General features: G+C 39.3%; 1 protein-coding gene across 2 annotated transcripts in view; it reads left to right on the top strand.

The window, feature by feature from the left end:
- LOC109917230 (teneurin-2-like) overlaps positions 1–22,461 on the top strand; it is a 766,679-nt gene extending 744,218 nt beyond the window's left edge. For both annotated transcript variants that reach the window (XM_048603631.1, XM_048603632.1), the window contains 9 exons: positions 942–1,174; positions 4,518–4,672; positions 5,726–6,597; positions 7,832–8,007; positions 9,546–9,781; positions 11,773–12,069; positions 17,186–18,800; positions 19,683–19,813; positions 21,157–22,461. In XM_048603631.1, the coding sequence (XP_048459588.1) occupies positions 942–1,174; positions 4,518–4,672; positions 5,726–6,597; positions 7,832–8,007; positions 9,546–9,781; positions 11,773–12,069; positions 17,186–18,800; positions 19,683–19,813; positions 21,157–21,918 (4,477 nt within the window). In that variant the 3' untranslated portion in view covers positions 21,919–22,461. The remainder of the gene's footprint in view (positions 1–941; positions 1,175–4,517; positions 4,673–5,725; positions 6,598–7,831; positions 8,008–9,545; positions 9,782–11,772; positions 12,070–17,185; positions 18,801–19,682; positions 19,814–21,156) is intronic.
- Positions 22,462–22,811: the final 350 nt, after the last annotated feature.

Raw genomic sequence — 22,811 nt, 5'->3', positions numbered from 1 at the left:
AAGTGTTACACCTGCCCCTACACCTCCCCCGTCACCCCCATCCCAGGCCCCAAGAAGACGTTCCACATCAAGCAGATGTTCACCTGCACATCTGCTAATGTTTACTGTATCCGCTGTTCCCATTGTGGCCTTCTCTACATCGGAGAACCAAGCGGAGGCTTGGAGACCGCTTTGTGGAACACCTACGTTCGGTTCACAATAAACAACTGCACCTCCCAGTCATGAACCATTTCAACTCCCCCTCCCACTCCTTGGACGACATGTCCATCCTGGGCCTCCTGCAGTGCCACAACAATGCCACCCGAAGGTTGCAGGAACAGCATCTCATATTTCGCTTGGGAGCCCTGCAGCCCAATGGTACCAATTGGACTTCACAAACTTCAAAATCTCCCCTCCCCCGACCGCATCCCAAAACCAGCCCAGCTCGTCTCTGCCTTCCTAACCTGTCCTTCCTCCCACCTATCCCCTCCTCCCACCTCAAGCCCCACCCCCACTTCCTACCTACCAGCCTCATCCCGCCTCCTTGACCTGTCCGTCCTTCCTGGACTGACCTATCCCCTCCCTAACTCCCCACCTACACTCACCTTTACTGGCCCCAAACCTGCCTCTTTGACCTGTCTGTCTCCTCTCCACCTATTTTCTCTTTTATCCATCTTCTATCCGCCTCCCCCTCTCTCCCTATTTATTTCAGAATCCCTTTCCCCTCCCCCATTTCTGGAGAAGGGTCCAGACCCAAAACGTCAGCTTTCCTGCTCCTCTGATGCTGCTTGGCCTGCTGCGTTCATCCAGCTCTACACATTGTTATACCAGATTCTCAGCATCGTCCGTTCCTACTATTTCCCTCGAAATATTGCTGTGATGAAGATACCCTTTATGTATTGGTAACAATGTCTTAAACATGTGAACTTCAATAGAATTTGTGCTTCTCTTTCATTTTAAAGCAACAACCCCGCCCATAAATACTTCATGGCGGTTGATCCTGTCACAGGGGCACTGTATATCTCGGATACAAACAGTCGTCAGATCATCCGCATCAAGAGTCTCAATGGAGCAAGGGATCTTGCTGCCAATTCGGAAGTGGTAGCAGGGACTGGAGAGCAGTGCCTGCCATTTGATGAAGCCAGATGCGGTGATGGGGGGAAGGCAGTTGAAGCTACGCTGATGAGCCCCAGAGGTATTGCCTTTACCAATAATTTTCCTCCGTGTCCAAATGTGATCACTTTCTGTTTGATTTTACCCATGTAATTGCTGCATTTTCACAACTGTAAGTTACCATATCCACCGGTAACATTGAGTGGCAGTGTATTTTCAGTGGCTAAACAGGGCAGTTCATGAAAAGACGTCACAAGTAAAACTTCTATCCCATAAAGGAGGCAATTTTGTGTTCTTCATCAGTGTGAATTAATGTGAGGTTCGTTTATCTCACATATATCTACTCCTAAGATGTATGATACAGGGTTAACAACAGGTAAGACAACTTTAGTTAGAAAATGCTATGATCAGATCCTGCATCATAACAGATCCTTACTTAAACTGTCCAGCTGTTGATTTAAGAAAAGATAAAATGGCACTGTGTGCATGGATTTCTATGAGTTAGAGATGAATGAAGTCACCATGGTGTTTCCTGACCGCAGGGCTCTCATTACAGAGAGACAACTGGAGGTGATTTAACCTGAGGGCCACCACACCTCAGGTGAGGGGAGAAGGAGACTCTCATGGTAACCTCAGCTGGTGTGGGAATTGAAGCCAAGCAGCCAGCGTCATACTGCTTCACAAACCAACTGTCTAGCCAACTGAGCTAAACCAACCCCCTGGAGACACTTTATTGGACCTATTTATCATATTGCTGAGCTTACTGGCCCTCTTAAACATACATGGCTAATCATGCATTGAACAGCACAAAAGAAATTCACTGCATTCTTTAAACGGATCATCAACAACTTGCAGCTTGGTTGCTGTGCCAGTGAATATGGTTCAGTGTGCCTGGGCAATGTGCTTGTTGAATAGCTAGTGGAGTGTACAAACTGTGCATGTACAGTTTTCAGCCAAGCTAAGTGTGAGAGGTTGAGGTGGAATTGAGTTGTGGTTGCTACTGATCGCAGTTGGCAAGTGAAAAGGTCATGCCATACAGAGCAACTTGGGAATTGAGTGGTATATTTGGTAGAATGTGATGGGTGGAATTACATTCACTGACTTTGATCATTCATATGTAATTGTTAAACTTCTAAGGAACTGTGTCCAGGTCCTTAGGACTAGATGGTTGACATTGAGTTCAATAGCAGCCTGCTCCACTGCTATCTCACAATCTACTAGGTAGGTCTACGGCAAGAGGACATTTCGCCTTGTGCATCAAGGTCTTCAGCTTAGCATTGGTTCTAGCCACGATTGTGCATCTAACTACACCAAGTGGACTGCTGCTTAACTGTTTGTTTACTATATCCAATTCCTGTCGCAGCTAGAACGTACATCACTTTTAAGAGTTGCAGTTTGACTTCAATTAATGCAGGAGTGGTATTAGTTTTCTACAAATTCTAGACCCCTGCAGAGGCATGCAGTCACTCAACAGCTCCTCAACTCTGAGCTGAATGTCACAATCATTTTTTTTATTCATTCGCTGGATGTGGGCATCACTGGTTAGGCCACCATTTATTACCTATCCCTAACAGCCCAGAGAGAAATTAGGTGTCAACCACATTGCTGAGTCTGGAGTCACATGTAGGCCAGACCAAGTAAAGATGGCAGTTTCATGCACATTCGTGAACCAAATAGGTTTTTCCCTGACAACAGCTTCGTGGTCATCATTAGACTTTTAACTCCAGATTTTTTTTATTTACTTCAACTTCAACCTCTGCCATGGTGAGATTTAAACCCAGGTCCCCAGAACATTATCTGGTTCTCTGGATTAATAGTTGAGCAATAATACCACTAGGCTATCACTTCCCTGCAGAGACGTAATACAAAGAATACATGTGACCTGCGTCACTTTGAATAAAAGTGGAATAATCATGCATCGTGATCACCATGCCTCATTTCAGGGGCTATCCAATTTATCCAGACTTTTTTTTAATGTATTGGTCAAATTAAGACAGTTTGTAGTTGCAAATTGAAAATTAATCACTGTGCAGATTTGGAGAGAAATCATTTACAGATAATCTATGTCTCTGATCTCTTTGAATAATTTCATCAAACAAATCTGCTTTTTTCTAGCCATCTTATATCTGAAAATCACTTTAAAAGAATCAGTGACTCAAGAAGTTTTAAAATGAGTTTCTGAAAGAACAATCCAACTACCTTAAAACTGAGGTCATCATGAGGTTTGACCATATTTTGTTTTCGAGTGTTGTCTAATATAGTATACAAATGAGTAAAAGATAGACTGAAAGATTGAAATATATTTTCAGATGATTACAGAACACATGCATTAATACAACTCACCATTGTTATTTGGAATCAAAATGGTAAACACAATGAGGATCATATTATATGGAATTGACCAGCTCTGATAAAAGTTGACAAAACTCTAAGATTTATTCGTTGGCTGGCAATCAGTGATTATTCGTAGAGGCTTCTGCAAACAGTATTCAAGAGCAGGACAAGCCAGTAGTTTCCAAGTAAATACTAATGAATATGTATTTCATCTTCAACCATGTCAGAATGTCAATAGGTAATGATCTATTGAGTTGTACTGGACTACAAAATCTTAAATTAATTAAAGCATTGTTCCCTTGCTTTAGTTAAATTGATATCCCCTTACCCCCTTTGAAATTACTGAATAGTAAGTTATCATAGAGTCTGAAAGGTAAAGTTCAGTCAGATTTCCAACTGTTTCTTGTTCATTTTGTGCTGAACAAGGTGGGGAAAGTCAATGCTGGATAGGTGAACATTTTCCATGTTTGGAACAAGGAACAGTGTTGAAGACTCCCAACTGTTACATGGTCAATTGCAGATCTCTAGGTTACCACACCAACATGCCAACACCTGCCTCAAAATACCATCATCTGCAGTACCACTATGAAATTTCACACATCAAACATTGGTGTGGCAACTTCGCGTGAAATTCCCAGCTCTTTGTGAATTAGCGCTTTCTTGTGAACAGTTCTGTGCTGTGGGTTAATGCCTTAAGAAAATTTAGAATGTCTAAATTTATAAGGACGTTTTGGGCCAAATTTGAACCTGAATCTCTGAAAGGTAATTTTTTAATCTCATTGAGTAGAATTTTGTTTCTCTCAGACATTTGAGAATCTTTGAAACTCCCCTTCAGAGAGATAGAAAGGGGAACAGAGTTATTGATAATTTTTAAGGCAGAGGTAGATACATTCTTGATTAACAAGGGATTAAAATGAAATCAGGGATTAATGGGAATGTTGAGTTGAGGCCACAATCTGATTAGCCATACTCTTATTAAATGGTGTGACAATCCCAAGAGGCTGTGTAACCTACTCTTGCTCCTAACTCATATGTGAATTTGTTGCAAGAGTTTACCTTAATGATTTGAACTGTTCTTGTGCTCTTCCCAGGGATAGCAGTGGATAAGAATGGACTGATGTATTTTGTCGATGCAACCATGATTAGGAAAGTTGACCAAAATGGAATTATTTCCACATTGCTTGGTTCCAATGACTTAACAGCAATTCGCCCTCTGAGCTGTGATTCTAGCATGGATGTAAGCCAGGTAAAATCTTATAGAAAAGGCAATATCTGTCTTCCATAGGATTTTTTAAATTAATCCGGCAAACCATAATTTAATACTTTAGTTAGGTAGAGTTTCACCGAGCTGAAAAGTATTTGAACACCTTATAATTCTTTGAATGTATCTTATTTTACAATTGGCAGTCAAGGTGGTCACTACGTCTGAGCTCATACAACAATTCATTTAACACTATAGGCAATTATATGTGGCTGTATTAAAAATTAACCTTCTAAAACTTTCAGCAAAAAGTTTACAAAACAGCAATCAAAGTTGTCAATATTTACAGTGTCTTAGGGCACATAAAAATGTGCAGTGTAGAAACAGATACTTCTGTTGGGTTCAGTTCTAGAGGGAATAAGCAAAATGTGTTTCATCAGACCACACAGTAGAATGGGGTCTTGCAGTAAAATCATGGGAAATTAATTTTGAAATTTTGGTGAAGCAGAATTTGATTCCTATTATGAAGGAATTCATAAGGGATCTGCACTACCTCAGAAAACTTTATCAGAAGTTGTGAAAATGGGGAGAATTCACAAACAAGGGTTGTATTGAGGCAGAGTACTGCAAATGCTGGAAGTCCGAAATAACAGAGAATGCTGGAGAAACTCAGCAGGTTTGGCAGTATCTGTAGAGACGGAAACGGAATTAACATTTCAAGTCTGGTGTGACACTTCTTATTGTGTAAGGGGAGGCTTGCCTGTTATGAAAGAACATTTAATATACTGCAGTTTCTATTGCAAAAAGAGAGTCACCAGCAACAGGCATTACACCAGGAAAAGGTTCAGTTTGAGACAAGAGTGTGACATTTGATGAGAACATTGAAGACGACAATTCAATTTTCAGCCTAGGTGACCTCCATTTAAATTGAAATACCTTCATACAAACAAATATCTACCTAACTGCAGTATGTATTGAAAAAAAACCAAAACTACTTTAAAAGCCATGTAAGCCATATAATGCCTTTTCATAAAAAATTCATTTCTGTGTTTAAACTGCCGGATTCCATGCTGTAAATTTCCATTTTCGTCTACTTAGGTACGATTAGAATGGCCAACGGATCTTGCCATCAATCCAATGGATAACTCTCTTTATGTCCTGGAGAATAATGTCATTCTGCGGATTACTGAGAACCACCAGGTCAGCATAATAGCTGGCCGACCCATGCACTGTCAGGTCCCTGGCATAGATTACTCACTCAGCAAGCTGGCCATTCACTCTGCACTGGAATCTGCCAGTGCCATTGCTGTCTCCCACACAGGCATACTTTACATTGCAGAAACTGATGAGAAGAAGATAAACCGTGTAAGGCAGGTGACAACCAATGGGGAAATCTCCCTGCTGGCAGGGATGGCATCAGACTGCGACTGTAAGAATGATGTTAACTGTGACTGTTTCTCAGGGGATGATGGTTATGCAACAGATGCCAAGCTGAATTCTCCATCCTCGCTTGCAGTCTCACCAGACGGGACTATTTTCATTGCTGACCTGGGGAACATTCGCATCAGAGCAGTTAACCAAAACAAGCCACAAATGAACTCGATGAGCTTATATGAGGTTGCTTCAGCAGCTGAGCAGGAGCTATATGTTTTCAATTCAAATGGGTTACACCAGTACACAATGAGCTTGGTCACCGGTGACTACATATACAATTTCTCCTACAGCCCAGATAATGACATTATGGAAGTAACTGACAACAATGGAAACACTTTAAGGATCCGAAGGGATAGCAATGGGGTGCCACGGCATCTGGTGTCAGACAACCAGGCATCTTCCCTGACCATTGATGCTAATGGAAAGCTAAAGACAGTAGTAATAAAGAACCAGGAGCTAATTGTGCTTACGTACAACGGGAATAGTGGCCTCCTGGCAACTAAAACTGATGACATTGGTTGGACAACCTTTTTTGAGTAAGAGTTATTTACTTACTGATTGCATGTTCTTATTGATATGTGAAGACTTTAGATCATGATTGGTACTTGGATAATGTTACAGTCAAAATTCCATCCTATGTCAAGGTGTATTTACCGAAACTGCTAAAGAGAAAGGGAATGAGTGTTCCATTTTCCTTAGCATAAGAAAGCAGCAGAAATTCTAGGTCACATTTCTTCTATTTTGTAACCTCACCGACTTTAATTAATGTAATTATTAGTATGTAAATGAATGCAGGTAGGCAAATTCAGGTGACATCCTAAGTGATGTCTGTAAAGCTAAATTAATGAGTATTACAGTAAATCTACAACATCTGGTGATTAATTGGAGTGACCTAATACTTGATCACTCGAGTTTTGAACAAAAGGTTGTGTTTGCGCCATGTGTTTAAATGACATTCATGTTTGAAAATTGAGCATAAGCTTTTATCCCCAAGAATTGCTTAAAGCATAAAATTTATATTTTAAAAAACTTTCTCTGTATGTTATGTATAATGGCTTCTTAAAGCCATTTTCAGTTCTTCATTTTGAGCAACTTTGTGAACATTTAGAAAGTACAGTCAAAAGGATCCAAGATCTAACTATTACTGCATTGTAGATATGAGATATCTAACTCAATAGTTTGTTGATAACTGTTTTTTTAAAATCAATCTCAACTTTTGCTAACGGGCTGTATGGATGAAGGTCAGCAAAAAAGGTCACCAATTGCTTACTTGCAAGGAAACCTTCGTCAGTTACATTGCAATGCAGATGTGGCAGTGCATGTTTCAGCAATTAACTGTCTGAAATAACATGGTGATATAAGAACTATTGCATCACAAAACCATTATAACATCAGGACATATTTGGTCTGACAATTTCAGTATGATGTCAATACAATTCCCATTGCACTTCTTTGCTTAACATCAACAAAAATACACAAAACATCGTAACATACAAAAAAGGTTCTATATATATTATAAGTGGAGATCATTTTAAAATGAAGTCTGTATAACTTAATTCTTCCATTCATTATTTACCATAAAGTTTAAAATCAAATGTTTTAGTTTCACAGTAACCTTACTATAAATATTCACTGTTTGTGTGCCCTAAGTTGCAAGTCTTTCTTGTTCTCTCTGTAACTCACTCTCACATATCTAATTCTCTCTGAAACTTACTGATGAGTTTGAAATGCTTGATATCGGTTGACCTAACATCATTTATTTGAACTTAGTTATGACAGTGTAGGAAGACTGACAAATTTGACACGTCCCACTGGTGTAGTGACAAGCTTGCATCGGGAAATGGAGAAGTCAATCAATATTGACATTGAAACTTCTAACCGAGAAGATGATGTTACTGTCACCACTAATCTTTCTTCAGTAGATGCATCATATACCCTGGTTCAAGGTAAACTATTTAGCATATTTAAAAACAAACTTCTGACCTGCAATAGCAAGGTGCTAAGTTTGGTAAAAATGCATAATTGTGCTTTTACAGTGATTCGTTGTAGATACACAGATCACTAAACTTTGCACCATAGGTTAACATGGCCATCAAAAAATCAACTAACCAATAGGTTTTATTACTAGGGGCATGTAATTGAAAAGTAAGGAAATTACTCTAAGCCTGTACTTAACCTTATTTAGACCACACTCATAGTACTGTGTACAGTTCTAGTGGCAATATTATAAAAAGGATAGAGGCACTATACAAAGGATGGAGAGAAGATTTCCCAAGACAATACCAGAGACATGTGTCTAAATATTAGAAAATGATAAACAGCCTGCATCTCTTCGCTCTCAAAATAAAGGCAAAGAGTGACCGAATACAGACATTAAATTATGAAAGGATTTTGTTAGTGTAAATACAGAGACTGTTCCCTCCTGTGGGGACGAGTGCAACATAAGATAATCACAAAGAAATCCAAGGGGGAATTCAGAGAAACTTCTTTGCCCGAGAGTGGTGAGAATGTGGGATCCAGTACCACAGGGAGTGGTTGAAACAAATAGTATGCACATATTTAAGGGAAAACTAGACATACATATTAGAAGGAATAGAGGGTTACAGTGATATATTTATATGAGGAAACATAAGAGGAAACTCAAGTGAAGCATAAAAACTAATAAGGAATGGTTGGGTTGAATGGTCTGCTTCTGTGCCATATATTTAATGTGATCTATGTCATCTGTTATGATATTGAGATCAGCATTTTGTAACATCTATTATTTGTGTAGCAGTCATTGTAGAAGTTTTGCCTTATACGTCAATTTGATTTAAAGAGGAAGTTTATTTTAACAACTCTACTGGTACAAGTACCTTTTTCTTGTTAACTCAAAACATTTCAGTTGATTTTATACTGAAAGACTGAAAGAATAAAGAGTGCTTGGTTCAGTGACAATATTTTACTTGCACTTTTGCATGTAGTGTAAATATGATTTGACAATTCTTACTGAACTACTTTTGTTATAATTTTATTAATAATTTATGTAATTTGGCCATCTTGAATCCATTCTTGCTGTGCAATTAAAATCTTACACTGTCTCCCAACCAACCCTGGGCTGGAAACTGTTATGTGCTGAACATTAATTGAACCTTATGTAGTAAAATTCATTTTATATTGATGCAGCGCTTGTCTATATTTGAAACTGGGGGATAGAAATCGAAGGATTATTGCCAGTAAAGAAAACCAAATAAAATATTGAATCACTTGTAAGTTGATGTATGATATCAATGAAACACAAAGGCTAACAGGGAAAGGAACACTAGCACTGAAATTCTGTCTGCATAATTTACTAGACTGGTAGGCTTTAGGTTATGTGTTTGATGTCACTTGATTTATTTAAGAAATCACTTGTGCTACTGTGTGTTTTTTCTAATGAGTTGTTTTCAAATGTGAACTTTTTAAAGTGAACAGGTTCCTTACTTTGCTGCAATTCTTCCCCCAGATCAAGTGAGAAACAGTTATCAGCTTTGCAACAATGGCACACTTCGAGTGATGTATGCAAATGGAATGGGTGTCAGCTTTTATAGTGAACCTCATATCCTTGCTGGGACTATAAGTCCCACAGTTGGACGGCGCAATATCACTCTACCAGTGGAAAATTGGTTGAACTCCATCGAATGGCGCCTCAGGAAGGAACAGACCAAGGGAAAAGTGATCATGTTTGGAAGGAAACTTAGGGTAGGTCATTATAAACATGTTTATTAGAAATTGTACAGATCAAAAGCTATTGAGCTTTGTAGTTTCATGGTGCAGATTCAGTGTTTCTGTTTTGAAATGACTTCTGAAATATTTGTGCCTTCTAAGCACTCATTGATTGAAGAAATACAATCAAGTATTAGACCACAGTTGACCATGATTCACCCTGATTTGCCAGCATTTTTTTTACATGGTAGGCACACATCTTTACAGCAGACGACACAGCTCTGCTTTTTACTCTCAATTGACCCAGTCGCTGAGGTAATATATCCCTATAGTTATTTTCAGCATGATATGGCAGCGTCCACAGAAATGGTTAGTGGCACAGATGACAAGATTCCAATCATACAACTCTTGTGTTTCGTGGCCCTGGCAGGCCACCTTCTCTCATGCACGTGAGCACGTTTTGCCATAACTGAGAAGAAATATTCACCATTATAGGTAGTACAGCAAACATATGTAGTCACAATGACGTCAAAAGCTGCTGTCGTAACACTATCAGAAGTAATTTCAGTTCCACCTCCAGGTGCAAATGTGTGGTATCCACAGATGGGCACTGAGTACAGTTCAAGAGATCTAAGCTACTTGGCATCATTATACTCATCAGCTTCCTGTAAACATATTAGCTCAAATGATTCCCATTGGCAACCCATTGGTATCCTGAAAGGGAGCTTGGGGCCAGAAAACAATTTAATTAACAGCAACTACACAAAAACTCATTTAAACTCAAATGCTGGCAGCAAGTAAATTTTAAACAGTAACGTGGTCCATCGATGAACAGTCACTAGCACTTATTGCAAGATATTTAAAGATTCTCCCATCTGAACAGGTCACCAAATCTCCCTGCTTCTCTAGATTCCTAGGTGCACTGGAAACTTGGCATCCAGCATGACACTGAAACTAAAGTGGAGCAGCATCCTTCCTTGTTTGCAATTGTATGCAGTAATGACTATGCGCCTGTTTTAAATGGAAACTCAGATACCTCGCCTCAGATCTGACCAAAAATTGGATCAGGATCAGAATATGGTGAAACTGACTTTCCACAGTATTTACAACACATCTACAGGCTAATCAGTTCAACGGATCCATACCGATTTTTTCCATTCAAATCTCAATACCATTGATTATGTGAATGCAGGACACTAAAGTGAGTCCAATAGATTTTGAGATGAAATTTTCCTTAAGCAGTCGTGCCAAATGAGTGCTATCAAATGATCAGTCTGTTTTCCACTCAACACAAATATTACTGTATTTCACATGCCCCGTGATCATCAATGCAAAATAGCTCATACAAAACAACTTATCTTGACTACATACAGGGAATGGAGTCATTTGATTCTGTAATTTGGCCACTAGCAGGTACAAGAGATGATCAGATATTGACTCATTCTTTTATTCTTTCCTTTAGAGGAATCACAGATGCAAACCCATTAAATACACAGTATACAGTGACTTCCATGAAAACAATTTCCTTTTAAACAGAAAACAAAATTGCAAAAACTTCACAATTACTTTATCAAGATTCTTTATGTCATGTATCTCTACCATTATACTTTATATTTCAATGATCTATACTTGTAGAAAATAATTTACTTTGAGAGGCATATTGCATGCAATTCTTTTCTTTCAAAACCTGTAAATCACATAAGGTGTGATTTCTTTAAAATTTCATTTGAACAAGGAGAATATTTGATAATTTAACTGGTATTTGTGGTGTTCATGCTCATTAGCAAAGGCTGAATGCATTGCAATTTTTTTGAACTCCTGCCAGATTGCAATCACTTAAATCATATTGATGATAATGTCATTTGAAAGCTTTCTCCTTTATTGGCAAAGGCACAAAATTCAATCATCTACACCAGGCGTAAGACATTATAATTAAAATGAAATAAATTGCCCCAGTAATTCCACATGTGGTCTGTTTTAAGTAAGGAGAGACACAATTATGATTGTGGTTCTTTAATTTTATACAGTTGCATGGACGAAACTTGCTTTCCATTGATTTTGATCGCAATTCCCGGACAGAGAAGATTTATGATGATCATCGAAAATTCACGTTGAGGATTATTTATGATGCATTGGGTCGTCCCACAATTTGGCTCCCAAGCAGTGGTCTAGCTGCAGTTAATGTCTCTTATTCGTCTACTGGGAAAGTAATTGGAGTTCAACGTGGTGCAATGAGTGAGAAAACTGATTATGATGAAAAGGGCAGGATTATATCCCGCATTTTCTCTGATGGAAAAGTCTGGAGCTACGCTTACCTTGACAAAGTATGTTTAGAAGTAATTAGTTCTATTATCATGAATAAGACATTAGTTCTTCCAAGTTCCCCTTATTTAAAACAGCTGCAAGGCAATAATGTGAACAATAAGTAAGATTGTAGAGTTTGAACGTGAAAGCAAATGATAATGTAATAATACATATGATTGAAATTAGATGATTTGCTTCATTTTGAAGGGCAGCACAGAGTCCTTGCACCATTTGTTATCCTATGTTGAAAGACATGCTGTTCTACCTGTGAACAGTAACAAGGTTGCTCTGGTTTTCAGTGATAACTAGCCACACAGGTGAAAAATATAGTAGCTGCCCTCATTGTCATGCACTCAACCAAATTGTGAAAGTCATGTAAAGTAACTGTCCCATTAGTACATGTAATGGATCCATTGAGTATAAGATGTACTATAAAAATTTCCTATTTATATGGCCTGTCTAATGTCTAATAGACATAATATGTCTAATATGACTAATTCCTGCTTCCCAGCTATGAACTTTGTTTCTTGACTTACAAACAGTGAGAAACAGCAAAAGATGGTTATATACCTCAAATTTCAGTGAGACAAAATGTTTCCAGGCTCCATCTTCAATGTTTATTGGGTTGAATGAATATCTCCCTGCTTATCAATTAATTTGGAAAGGAAACTTTGACACATTCTGATGAGAATATTTTGTACACTAAGCGTATCTCATATTTTCCAGCAATTCATCATTTAGATTTAAAAATGACTTTAATTTCTGAGCACAATATTTTTTTGTGGATCATGTGGCCAGTTTCCCAGATAAGTTAGCCAAGTTATCAACTTTTCAAGCTGAACACTGAGCAGTTTTATTACTATCTTGGTTTCAAGCAACCTATTTAATTATCGGGTAAAGTTTCTTGCAAGAAAGCTCTGGCTTCCTAGAATTCCAATACTGCACTTTGGGTTTTTTTCAGAATTTCAGAGTGGTGGCTCAAAAAAATCTATTACAAGCTTCAGTTACCTTTGTTCACTTCCATGACTTGAATGGCAGAAGATATCTCCATCCTTCCCTTTAAGGCAATCAGAATTAATTGTGCTATTTAAATGCACAGTGTCAGCTCCACTTCTCAGCTAAGAGAAGTAGATGTTCTCCTTACCCCACCACTTACGAAATGCAACACATGAATCTTTGCAGAATCAATAATTGTGGATTAGTTACGATATTACATATTCCAATGACAAATAAGTATTCCAATTAATAAGCAGAGACAATGCCATCATTTAGGAATTGGGTAAAGGCAGTGAAGGACAAGGCAATAAAGGGATATGGCAATAGAATACATGTGTGTAGGATTTTGTTTTATTTATTCATGGGATGTCATTCGTGGTCACTGGCTGGTCCAACATTTATTGCCCATCACCGGTTTCCCTGGAGAAGGTGGTGGTGAGCTGCTTTTTTGATTCTCTGCATTCCCTGGACTATAGAGACACCCACAGTGAAGGTAGGAATGGAGTTCCAGGATGTTGAGCCAGTGACAATGAAGGAGAATTTAGGAAGTATGGTTAATAAGTTTGTGGATGACACCAAAATTGGTGGTGTAGTGGAAAAGGTTATCTAAGATTATAAAAAGATCTTGATCAATTCAGCCAATGGACTGAGGCGTGGCAGTTGGAGTTTAATTTTGTTAAATGCAACGTGTTGTGTTTTGGTAAGATGAACAGGACAGGAGGTATACAGTGACTGGTAGGGCCCTGGGGAGCATTGTCGAATAGGGAGATCTAGGGGTTCAAGTAGATAGATTTTGGAAAGTTACATTACAGGTAGACAGGGTGATAAAGAAGGCACTTGGCATGCTTGCTTTCGTTGCTCAGACTATTGAGTATAGTAGTTGAGACATCCAGTTGCACAGGATGTTGGTGAGGCCACTTTTGGAGTACTGTGTACAATTCGGGTTGCCCTGCAATAGGAAGTAGGAGATGGCACAGAAAAAGATTGAAAGTTTGAGTTATAAGGAGAGGCTGGATAGTCGGGACTTTTTTTCACTGGAGCGTAGGAAACTGAGGGGTGACCTGAGACAGATTTATAAAATCAAGAGGGGCATAGATAAGGTGAACAGCAAAAGTATTTTCCCTAAGGTGGGGGAGTTCAAAGCTAGGAGGTATATTTTTAAGGTGAGAGGAGAAAGATTTAAAACAGACCTGAGGGGCAACTTTTTCATACAGAGGGTGATTTCTATGTAGAATGAACTGCCAGAGCAAGTGGTAGATGCAGGTACGGTTACAACATTTAAAAGACATTTGGACAGGGACATGAATAGGAAAGGCTTAGAAAGACATGGGCCAAATGCAGACAAGTGGGACTTATTTAGTTTGGGAAACTCAGTTGGCATGGATGAGTTTGACCAAAGGGTCTGTTTCCATGCCAAATGACTCACTGACTCTGTAAGTCAGGGTGTGGCTTGAAGGGACACTTAGTAGTGTTCCCATGTGACTGCTGCCCTGAGATCACGGATTTGGAAGGTGCTGTGGGAGAAAGCTTAGTGAATTACTGCTGCACATCAAATAGATGGTACACTTTGATGTCACTGTGCATCAGTGGTGAAATCAGTGAATGTTGAAGGTGGTGAATGGTGTAACAAGCAAGCAGGTCATTTTGTCCTGCATGTCATCTTGAATGTGATTGGAGCTCCACTATTCCAGAGGCAAATGAGGATTGTTCCTTCACACTTTTCACTTGTGCCTTGTAGATGCTGAATGCACACTGGGAAGACAGGAGGTAAGTTATTCACTGCTTCTGACCTGTCTTGTAGACAAAGTATTTATATAACTGGTCCAGTTGAGTTTCTTATCAGTAGTAACTCCAGGACATCGATAGTAGGCGAGTCAGTGATAGTAATGCATTCAATGTCAAGATGATATGGTTAGATTCTTTCTTGTTGGAGATGCTCATGGCTGACACTTTTGTGGCCTAGATGTTGTCCAGGTCTTGCTACATTTGGACATGATCTGCTTCTGCATCTGCCGAGTCACAAATGATGCAAGACATTGTGCAGTCATCAGTGAACATCCCTGCTTCTGATCTTATGATGGAGATAATGTCATTTATTGAAGCAGTTCAAGATGCTTGTGCTAAAGAAAATACCCCTGAGAAAACCTTGTGGAGATGTGCTGGGGCTGAGATAATTAACCTCCAAGAAGCACAACCATCTTCCTTTGGCCTAGATATAACTCCAACCAATTCTAGTTTTGCTGAGGCTCCTTGATGCACAGATGATACACAGATTCTGGTTTTGAGTTGCTAGATCTGTTTGAAGTCTGTCCCATTTAGCACAGCGGTAGTGCCATGCAACATGATGAAATGTGTTCTCATTGTGAAGATGTAATTTCATCTCCACAAGGAGTTCATTCCTACCAGTGCTATCACACAGATGCATCCGCAACAGGTAGATTGATGGAGGTGAGATGAAGTAGATTTTTACCTCTATTGGTTTAATCATCAGCTGCAGATCCAGTCTATCAGCTATATTCTTTAAAGTTAGGCCAGCTCAGTCAGTCACGGTGATATCGAGCCACTTTTGGTGATGGACATTGCACTCCACCACATTCTGTGGCATGGCCATCCTCAGTGCTTCTTCCAAATTGTGTTCAGCATGTAGGAGTGCTGATTCATGGTTGGGTAGTGAAAGGTTTTCTTTTGGATGTCATGTCACCATATTACCAATGGCAAAAAGGACTATGGAGATAATCAGAAATCTGTCAACCTCTACTTTTAATATACTCAAAGACTGAGCTTCTACATCCCTCTGGAGTACAGAATTTCAAAGATTCACAACTCTCTGAGTAAAAACAATTTTTCATCTTGGTCCCAAATGGCATCACCCATATTTTTAAAACATGCCCCCTGTTTCTAGGCTCCCCACCCAGGGGAAAGATCAGACATGTATCCAGCTTGACAATTCCTTTTAAGAATTTTAGAGGTTTCAATGAGATCACCACTCACTCTTATCATGCCTCAGTGGGGTTGGGCACTACAAATCAAGCCCTGCATTATATAGAGTCATCCAGAAAATGACCCATTTATGGCTACTCTGTTTCCTGTTAGCTAATTAACCCCTTATCCATCTTGATATATTACACCCATACCATGGGCTCTTATTTTTGTGCAGTAGCCTTTGATGTAACACCTTGTCAAATACCCTTCTGGATATTGAAGTAAAGCGCATCCATGAATTTCCCTTTATTCTGTGTTCTTGTTTCTTCCTCAAAGAACTCCAATAATATAGTCAAAAATGATTTCCCTTTCATATCACAATGTTAACGCTGCCTGATTGCCTTGAGAATTTCAAAATGCTCCACCATATCCTTCTTAATATTAGATTTCAGCATTTTTGCTATGACAACAATCACTCAGTTTTTCCAAACATCTCATCAATTGAATAACTTAAAGCACAAAGCTTGGAGCAGTTTACAAATGGAATAACTGAGTTTAAGACAACATCCTTATCATAGAATAATACAGAACAGAAGGAGGCCATTTAATTCATCACACCTGTGCTGGCATGATGAAAGAAATATCCAATTACTCTCACTCATCTCACCCTTTACTGTAACCCTACAAAGATTTTCCCTTCAAGTGCTGATCAATTCCTTGTCGAAAATTATTACTGCATGATGCGCAATTACAAAATCAGAGACAATACCTCAGCTTTATTTGCCAGTTTCACTCCATTCACAGAAAACATATTTCATATTCAGTTGCAAGTTGCTAATCTACGTACCCCAGAATAACTGTTGTTTTAATCCACAGTCTGTTTTGAATTAGTTGATCTCATTGAGTTAACGAAAGAAAACCTTTTAAAACATGATTATCATTTAGTAATGCTCTGAAAAGACAGCTGCTGTAATTAGATCCTTGCACCTATCCTGTGTGAGGGAACAGGATCACTTATGGTGCTCCTTAGTGGTTGAATTGCTCAGCACCACAAGTAATAGTCGGACATTATAAAGGTGCAGTAGGACATCTGTAAATTTGAAGCATTCATAAAAGTTAACGTTCTCAAAGTACATGAAGGGATTGCCAGAAAATTCATTGCCAAAAGGTATTGATTGAATTTATTCCATTTCTAAAACTTTCTCCTTTCTTTTGCAGTCTGTGGTGTTACTTCTCCAGAGTCAACGGCAATATATCTTTGAATTTGACCAAACAGGTCGTCTCCATGCAGTCACAATGCCCAGCGTAGCCAGGCATACCATGTCAACTCATAATTCTATTGGTTACATCCGCAACATCTACCATCCTCCTGAAAGCAATGCTTCGATGATATTCGATTTCACAACAGAAGGTCGAATCCTAAAGTCTGCCTACTTGGGCACTGGGCGCCAGGTGTTCTATAAATACGGAAAGTTGTCCAAGCTCTCTGAGGTCCTTTATGATAGCACCGCTGTCACTTTTGGTTATGATGAGTCAACAGGTGTGCTTAAAATGGTCAACTTGCAAAGCGGTGGGTTCTCTTGCACAATCCGATATAGGAAAATTGGTCCTCTGATTGACAGGCAAATCTATAGATTCTCTGAGGAAGGCATGGTAAATGCACGGTTTGATTATACCTATCACGACAACAGCTTTCGAGTTGCTAGCATGAAGCCCATTATCAGTGAAACACCACTTCCTGTTGACTTATACCGTTATGATGAGATATCAGGAAAAGTTGAGCATTTTGGGAAGTTTGGAGTAATATATTATGATATAAATCAGATCATTACTACAGCTGTAATGACCTTGAGTAAGCATTTTGATACTCATGGACGCATCAAAGAAGTTCAGTATGAGATATTCAGGTCACTTATGTACTGGATGACAGTTCAGTATGACAGCATGGGCAGAGTCATTAAGAGAGAGATTAAGCTTGGCCCTTATGCAAATACTACCAAATATACATATGACTATGATGGAGATGGGCAGTTGCAGACTGTTGCTGTGAATGACAAGATAATCTGGCGCTACAGTTATGACTTAAATGGAAACTTGCACCTGTTGAACCCTGGAAGTAGCATTCGCCTCATGCCATTACGTTATGATCTAAGAGACCGCATTACCCGGCTTGGAGATGTACAATACAAGTTTGATGAGGATGGTCTTCTTTCTCAGCGAGGCTCTGATATATTTGAATACAGCTCTAAGTGTCTGCTTACTCGCGTTTACAGCAAAACGAATGGGTGGAGTGTGCAATACCACTATGACGGTTTGGGACGTAGAGTCTCCAGCAAAACTAACTTTGGCCAGCATCTGCAGTTCTTCTATTCAGATCTTAACAACCCTACCAGGGTAACCCATGTTTATAATCACTCCAGTTCAGACATCACTTCCCTATATTATGATCTCCAGGGTCATCTCTTTGCCATGGAGATCAGTAGTGGCGAAGAATTCTATATTGCTTCAGATAACACTGGAACACCTTTAGCAGTCTTCAGCAGTAGAGGCCTAATGATCAAGCAACTTCAATATACTGCCTATGGTGAAATTTACCATGATTCTAACCCAGACTTCCAACTAATAGTGGGATTCCATGGTGGCTTGTATGACTCTCTGACAAAGTTGGTACATTTCAGCCAGAGAGACTATGACGTCTTAGCTGGACGTTGGACGGCTCCAGATTATTCCATTTGGAATGATATTGGCAAAGACCCTGCACCCTTTAACTTATACATGTTCAAAAACAACAATCCTCTCAGCAATGTGCATGATGTTGAAGATTACGTTACAGGTAAGATTGGTAAAATCAAAGGCACATTAAAATATAAGAACATGCTTCCCCATGTAACTTATATTACAAAGAATGTCAAACTTGTATCAACCTATTAGCAAAGTCTGTTAAAGAAACATCAGCATGTGTAACCAATTAATTCATAAATCAGTTCACATTGCTTTCAGCAGAAAGGAAATGCTTGTTAGATTTGTATAATTCACTTGGGATTGGCAGAACATTCCATTCAGATTTTTCTTTTAGGTTTATTTCTAGATAGGTGGCAAGGAAGTTCTTTTTTCCCGTTTTACCCTCATGGTTTCCATTTCATGCAGTATTCGCTTCCTGAGAGTACCAGTAAATGATCTGCTCCCAGGACTTTGTTAACATCACATGATAAACAGTGGGATGCATGAGAATAGACACCTCACCTTCCCTTTTAAAATCTTTACAAAATAAATCATAACCGCAAATCTGTTCAGTGTCTACCTTGTGCTCCAATGTATGTTTCAGCTTCATGACTGTTAGCATTTGTTTGGAGAATGAAGAATATGTGGCTGAATTTGGCTGTTTAGCAGAAGGATACCTGGTAGAATGGGAAAGTATTTTGCCAGGAATGGGGCACTTTCTGTTTGGTGAACAGTAGCTTAGATTTGTGGGATTACAATTCATGATTGTGCCGTAATTATGTGCCCTAACTTTTCTGCTGTCTATTTGAATACAGTATGCCCCATTCAGGCAATTTATGGCTTTTCCATTTAAACATTTACTTAAGTTACATTAGGCACTAAATTACAGTAACTATTTGCCGTAAGGTTGACAGAGAAGGAACATATAAAATACGGAAGGAGAAATGTATATTCTAACCAATTTTCATCCAGTTTAAATTTTGCCTTCCTGCAGATGTAAAAAGCTGGCTTGTGATGTTTGGATTTCAACTGTACAACATTATTCCCGGATTCCCTAAACCAGCAGTTCGTTTTGCAGCACCACCTTATGAACTAGTGGAGAGCCAAGAACGTGACAATGTACAGGTATGGAAGCAAACTTAAATGAAGCTATTATTAGCTGCCTGCTTGTCTACATAATCTGCCAGCACTATCTGCCCACCAGCACTTTTATACCTCTGGACTTCTACTATTCTAACTGCCTATGCATTCAAATGTTCATCCATCTATCTATATACTTTTCTTCCCTCATGCCCAAGAGATCAGCACAAAAATAGCTAGCCAACAAATACTAATATAATGCTTTCATGTGTTTAGTAAAGAACAAAATCTCTATTTTCTATTCTCCCTCATAGCCACCATACGATGCCCTTATTCTCGGAATTTACTGTCTCTCATCCCAGTCATTCTCTCTGGTACTATATAAATCTTTGCTCCCTCAGGTCTAATTGGCACTGATTTCAATGTAACTGGCACGTTAACTTCATCATATCTGGAAAGACTACATCAAGTTTTAATGGACCCCACATTCTTCTGCCAAAATCTTGCCTTAATGTAGAATCATCCTGGAAAGTGTGGAAAACGTTATTCTCTTTCTCTACCTTCAGTTATATCTCCTTATACCTATTTCCCCAGTCTTTAGTTTGAATAACAAATACAACAAGCCCACTCTTTTTCATCCTTCAATCAACTGGCTGTTTTTTCATCTTCTCCCTTTCTTTTGTGTTCACCAAGCTGTACCTTCCCAATTCCCACAAGGCCTGAGCCTCTCCTCTAGTTTCACATTTTTTCATTTTGTTCTCTGGACTTCTTATGTCCTCTTTTATTTTTCCTTCAAATCCATTTCAGATAAATTGTTGATCTCCTCAACTTCTTTTCAGGTCCTATGCTAACCAGTGTTCTAAATGGTAGCTAAAAAAAACAAAAGAACTGCGGATGCAGTAAATCAGGAACTGAGAATCAGAACTGAGGAAGGGTCACCGGGCCCGAAACGTTAAATTTGTTTTTTCCTTCACAGATGCTGCCAGACCTGCTGAGCTTTTCCAGCAACTTTGTTTTTGTTCTGAATGGTAGCATTGCACTCATTCTCCTTCCTTTAAATACTTCTGTCATTAACCTCCTCAAATAAAAAAAAATTAAATGCTGAACCTTTCAGTCCTTGTTTATTCTAACCCTACCCAAGGAGGAGAGAAAATTAATAAGTATCATTGAGATAAAATAATTTCTGCCTGGGCTGCAGAATTGGACTGGTGCTGAAGCACAGCTACAAATTTGTTGCTTGCCAAGCCAGGCACTTTTCTACAGGGAGGGAGAAGAAGAGTTATCTCATACCCTTTGTACCAGTACTTCCTAGTATTGAGGGCACTGCACTGTTAATGTTGACCAAGATACAAATGCTCTCCATATAACTTTTATGGTTTGATTTTCAGTTTATTTCAGGGGTTCAGCAAGCAGCAGAAAGGCTCAATAACGCTTTTATGGCACTGGAAGGATGCTCCCTCCCGAAATTCTCCAGAGTAGGTCACAAGGATAGGTCAGGACACTGGTTTTCAGCCACTAATTCCATCATTGGAAAAGGAATAATGTTTGCTGTCAAGGAAGGCAGAATAACAACAGGTGTGACCACCCTTGCAAGCGAAGACAGTCGGAAAATAGCCTCGATTCTTAACAACGCATATTATTTGGACAAAATGCATTACACTATCAATGGGAGAGATTCACACTATCTTGTGAAAATTGGTTCATCGGATGGAGACCTGGCAACTTTGGGCATGACAAGTGGTCGAAAAGTCCTGGAGAATGGAATTAACATCACAGTTTCGCAGCCGACAATTCTACTTAATGGAAGGACTCGAAGGTTCACAAATATTGAACTTCAGTACAGTGCACTGTTGCTAAATATTCGCTATGGAATTACACCAGATACATTGGAGGAGGAAAGAGCAAGGCTGCTGGACCAGGCCAGACTAAGAGCTCTGGCGAATGCCTGGACTAAAGAACAGCAGAAGGCAAGGGATGGCAAGGAAGGAAACCGGCTGTGGACTGAAGGAGAGAAACAACAACTGCTGAACTCTGGAAGAGTTCAAGGATATGATGGGTACTATGTATTGCCTGTGGAACAGTACCCAGAGCTGGCAGACAGCCCCACCAATATTCAGTTCCTGAGACAGAATGAGATGGGAAAGAGGTAACAAAACCGAACTGCTGTCATCTCTGGCAAGAGCTGGAAGGGTGATCACAATCACTATCTCCTCTCCTAAGGAGATGGAAACTCTAAAGGGGACTGAAAGTAAGTGACTTTGGGAACTGAAGAAAAGATTCAAATTCATGTTAAATGAGTTTTCGTCTTGTTCTTCAGCATGTGAGGACTCTCTGGAGTGGACTGGGACCCAAAGAGAAAACTATTTACTTGACAAGTACCCCTTTTTATAGGATAGCTCAGGTCCTCTGGGCTTATACTGAAAAAAAGACAAATCTCTCTTCTTGACTCAGTAAACTTACTGCCTCATGGGTGTCTCGGTTAAAAGACTTGAGTCCAAAATGCCCATCTTGAATGAAACAGGAACTTCATAGTTGCAACCTTTTGTAATATATGGCCTGAAGGAAAGCTTGTTTGAATATACCAGAAATGTACTAATCTGTTGAAGCCTGGGCCAGACTTCTTACACTGATGTATTGTTTTGTTTATTGCCATAGCAACTGTAGTGGACACAGTAAGCCTTGGAGGTTATAGTTACTGCATTCCTACTTGGGAGGGGGTGGGGTGGGCCATAATGTTTCTGAGGGCGTGACGTAATTAATAAACAAAATGTTATTGTCATACACACCGTCGTACTCTTTTTAAAAGAAATTTAAATAAAACTACGTTGTGGACAGATTGACGTTTGCAGGGTGTAGTCTGCATAGTTTCTTAAAAGTAGTCGTCAGTAATGGTTTATGGTAGAGTTGTGGCCAATGTTTCACTGCTACAAATGGCACTGCTTTTCACTGACCCTGTTCACTGAGGCATGGGAGAGGGAAGGGGAAGGGAGCAAGAAGCACAATTGCTGCTAACAAAGTTAAATGATCGATGATGGTGCCCTGC

The sequence above is a fragment of the Rhincodon typus genome, chromosome 12 (genome assembly GCF_021869965.1).
Source record: "Rhincodon typus isolate 14 chromosome 12, sRhiTyp1.1, whole genome shotgun sequence".
In the NCBI taxonomy this organism is placed as follows: Eukaryota; Metazoa; Chordata; class Chondrichthyes; order Orectolobiformes; family Rhincodontidae; genus Rhincodon; species Rhincodon typus.
The sequence above is the reverse complement of the archived record's forward strand: the minus strand, read 5'-3'. Positions and strand labels throughout refer to the sequence as shown.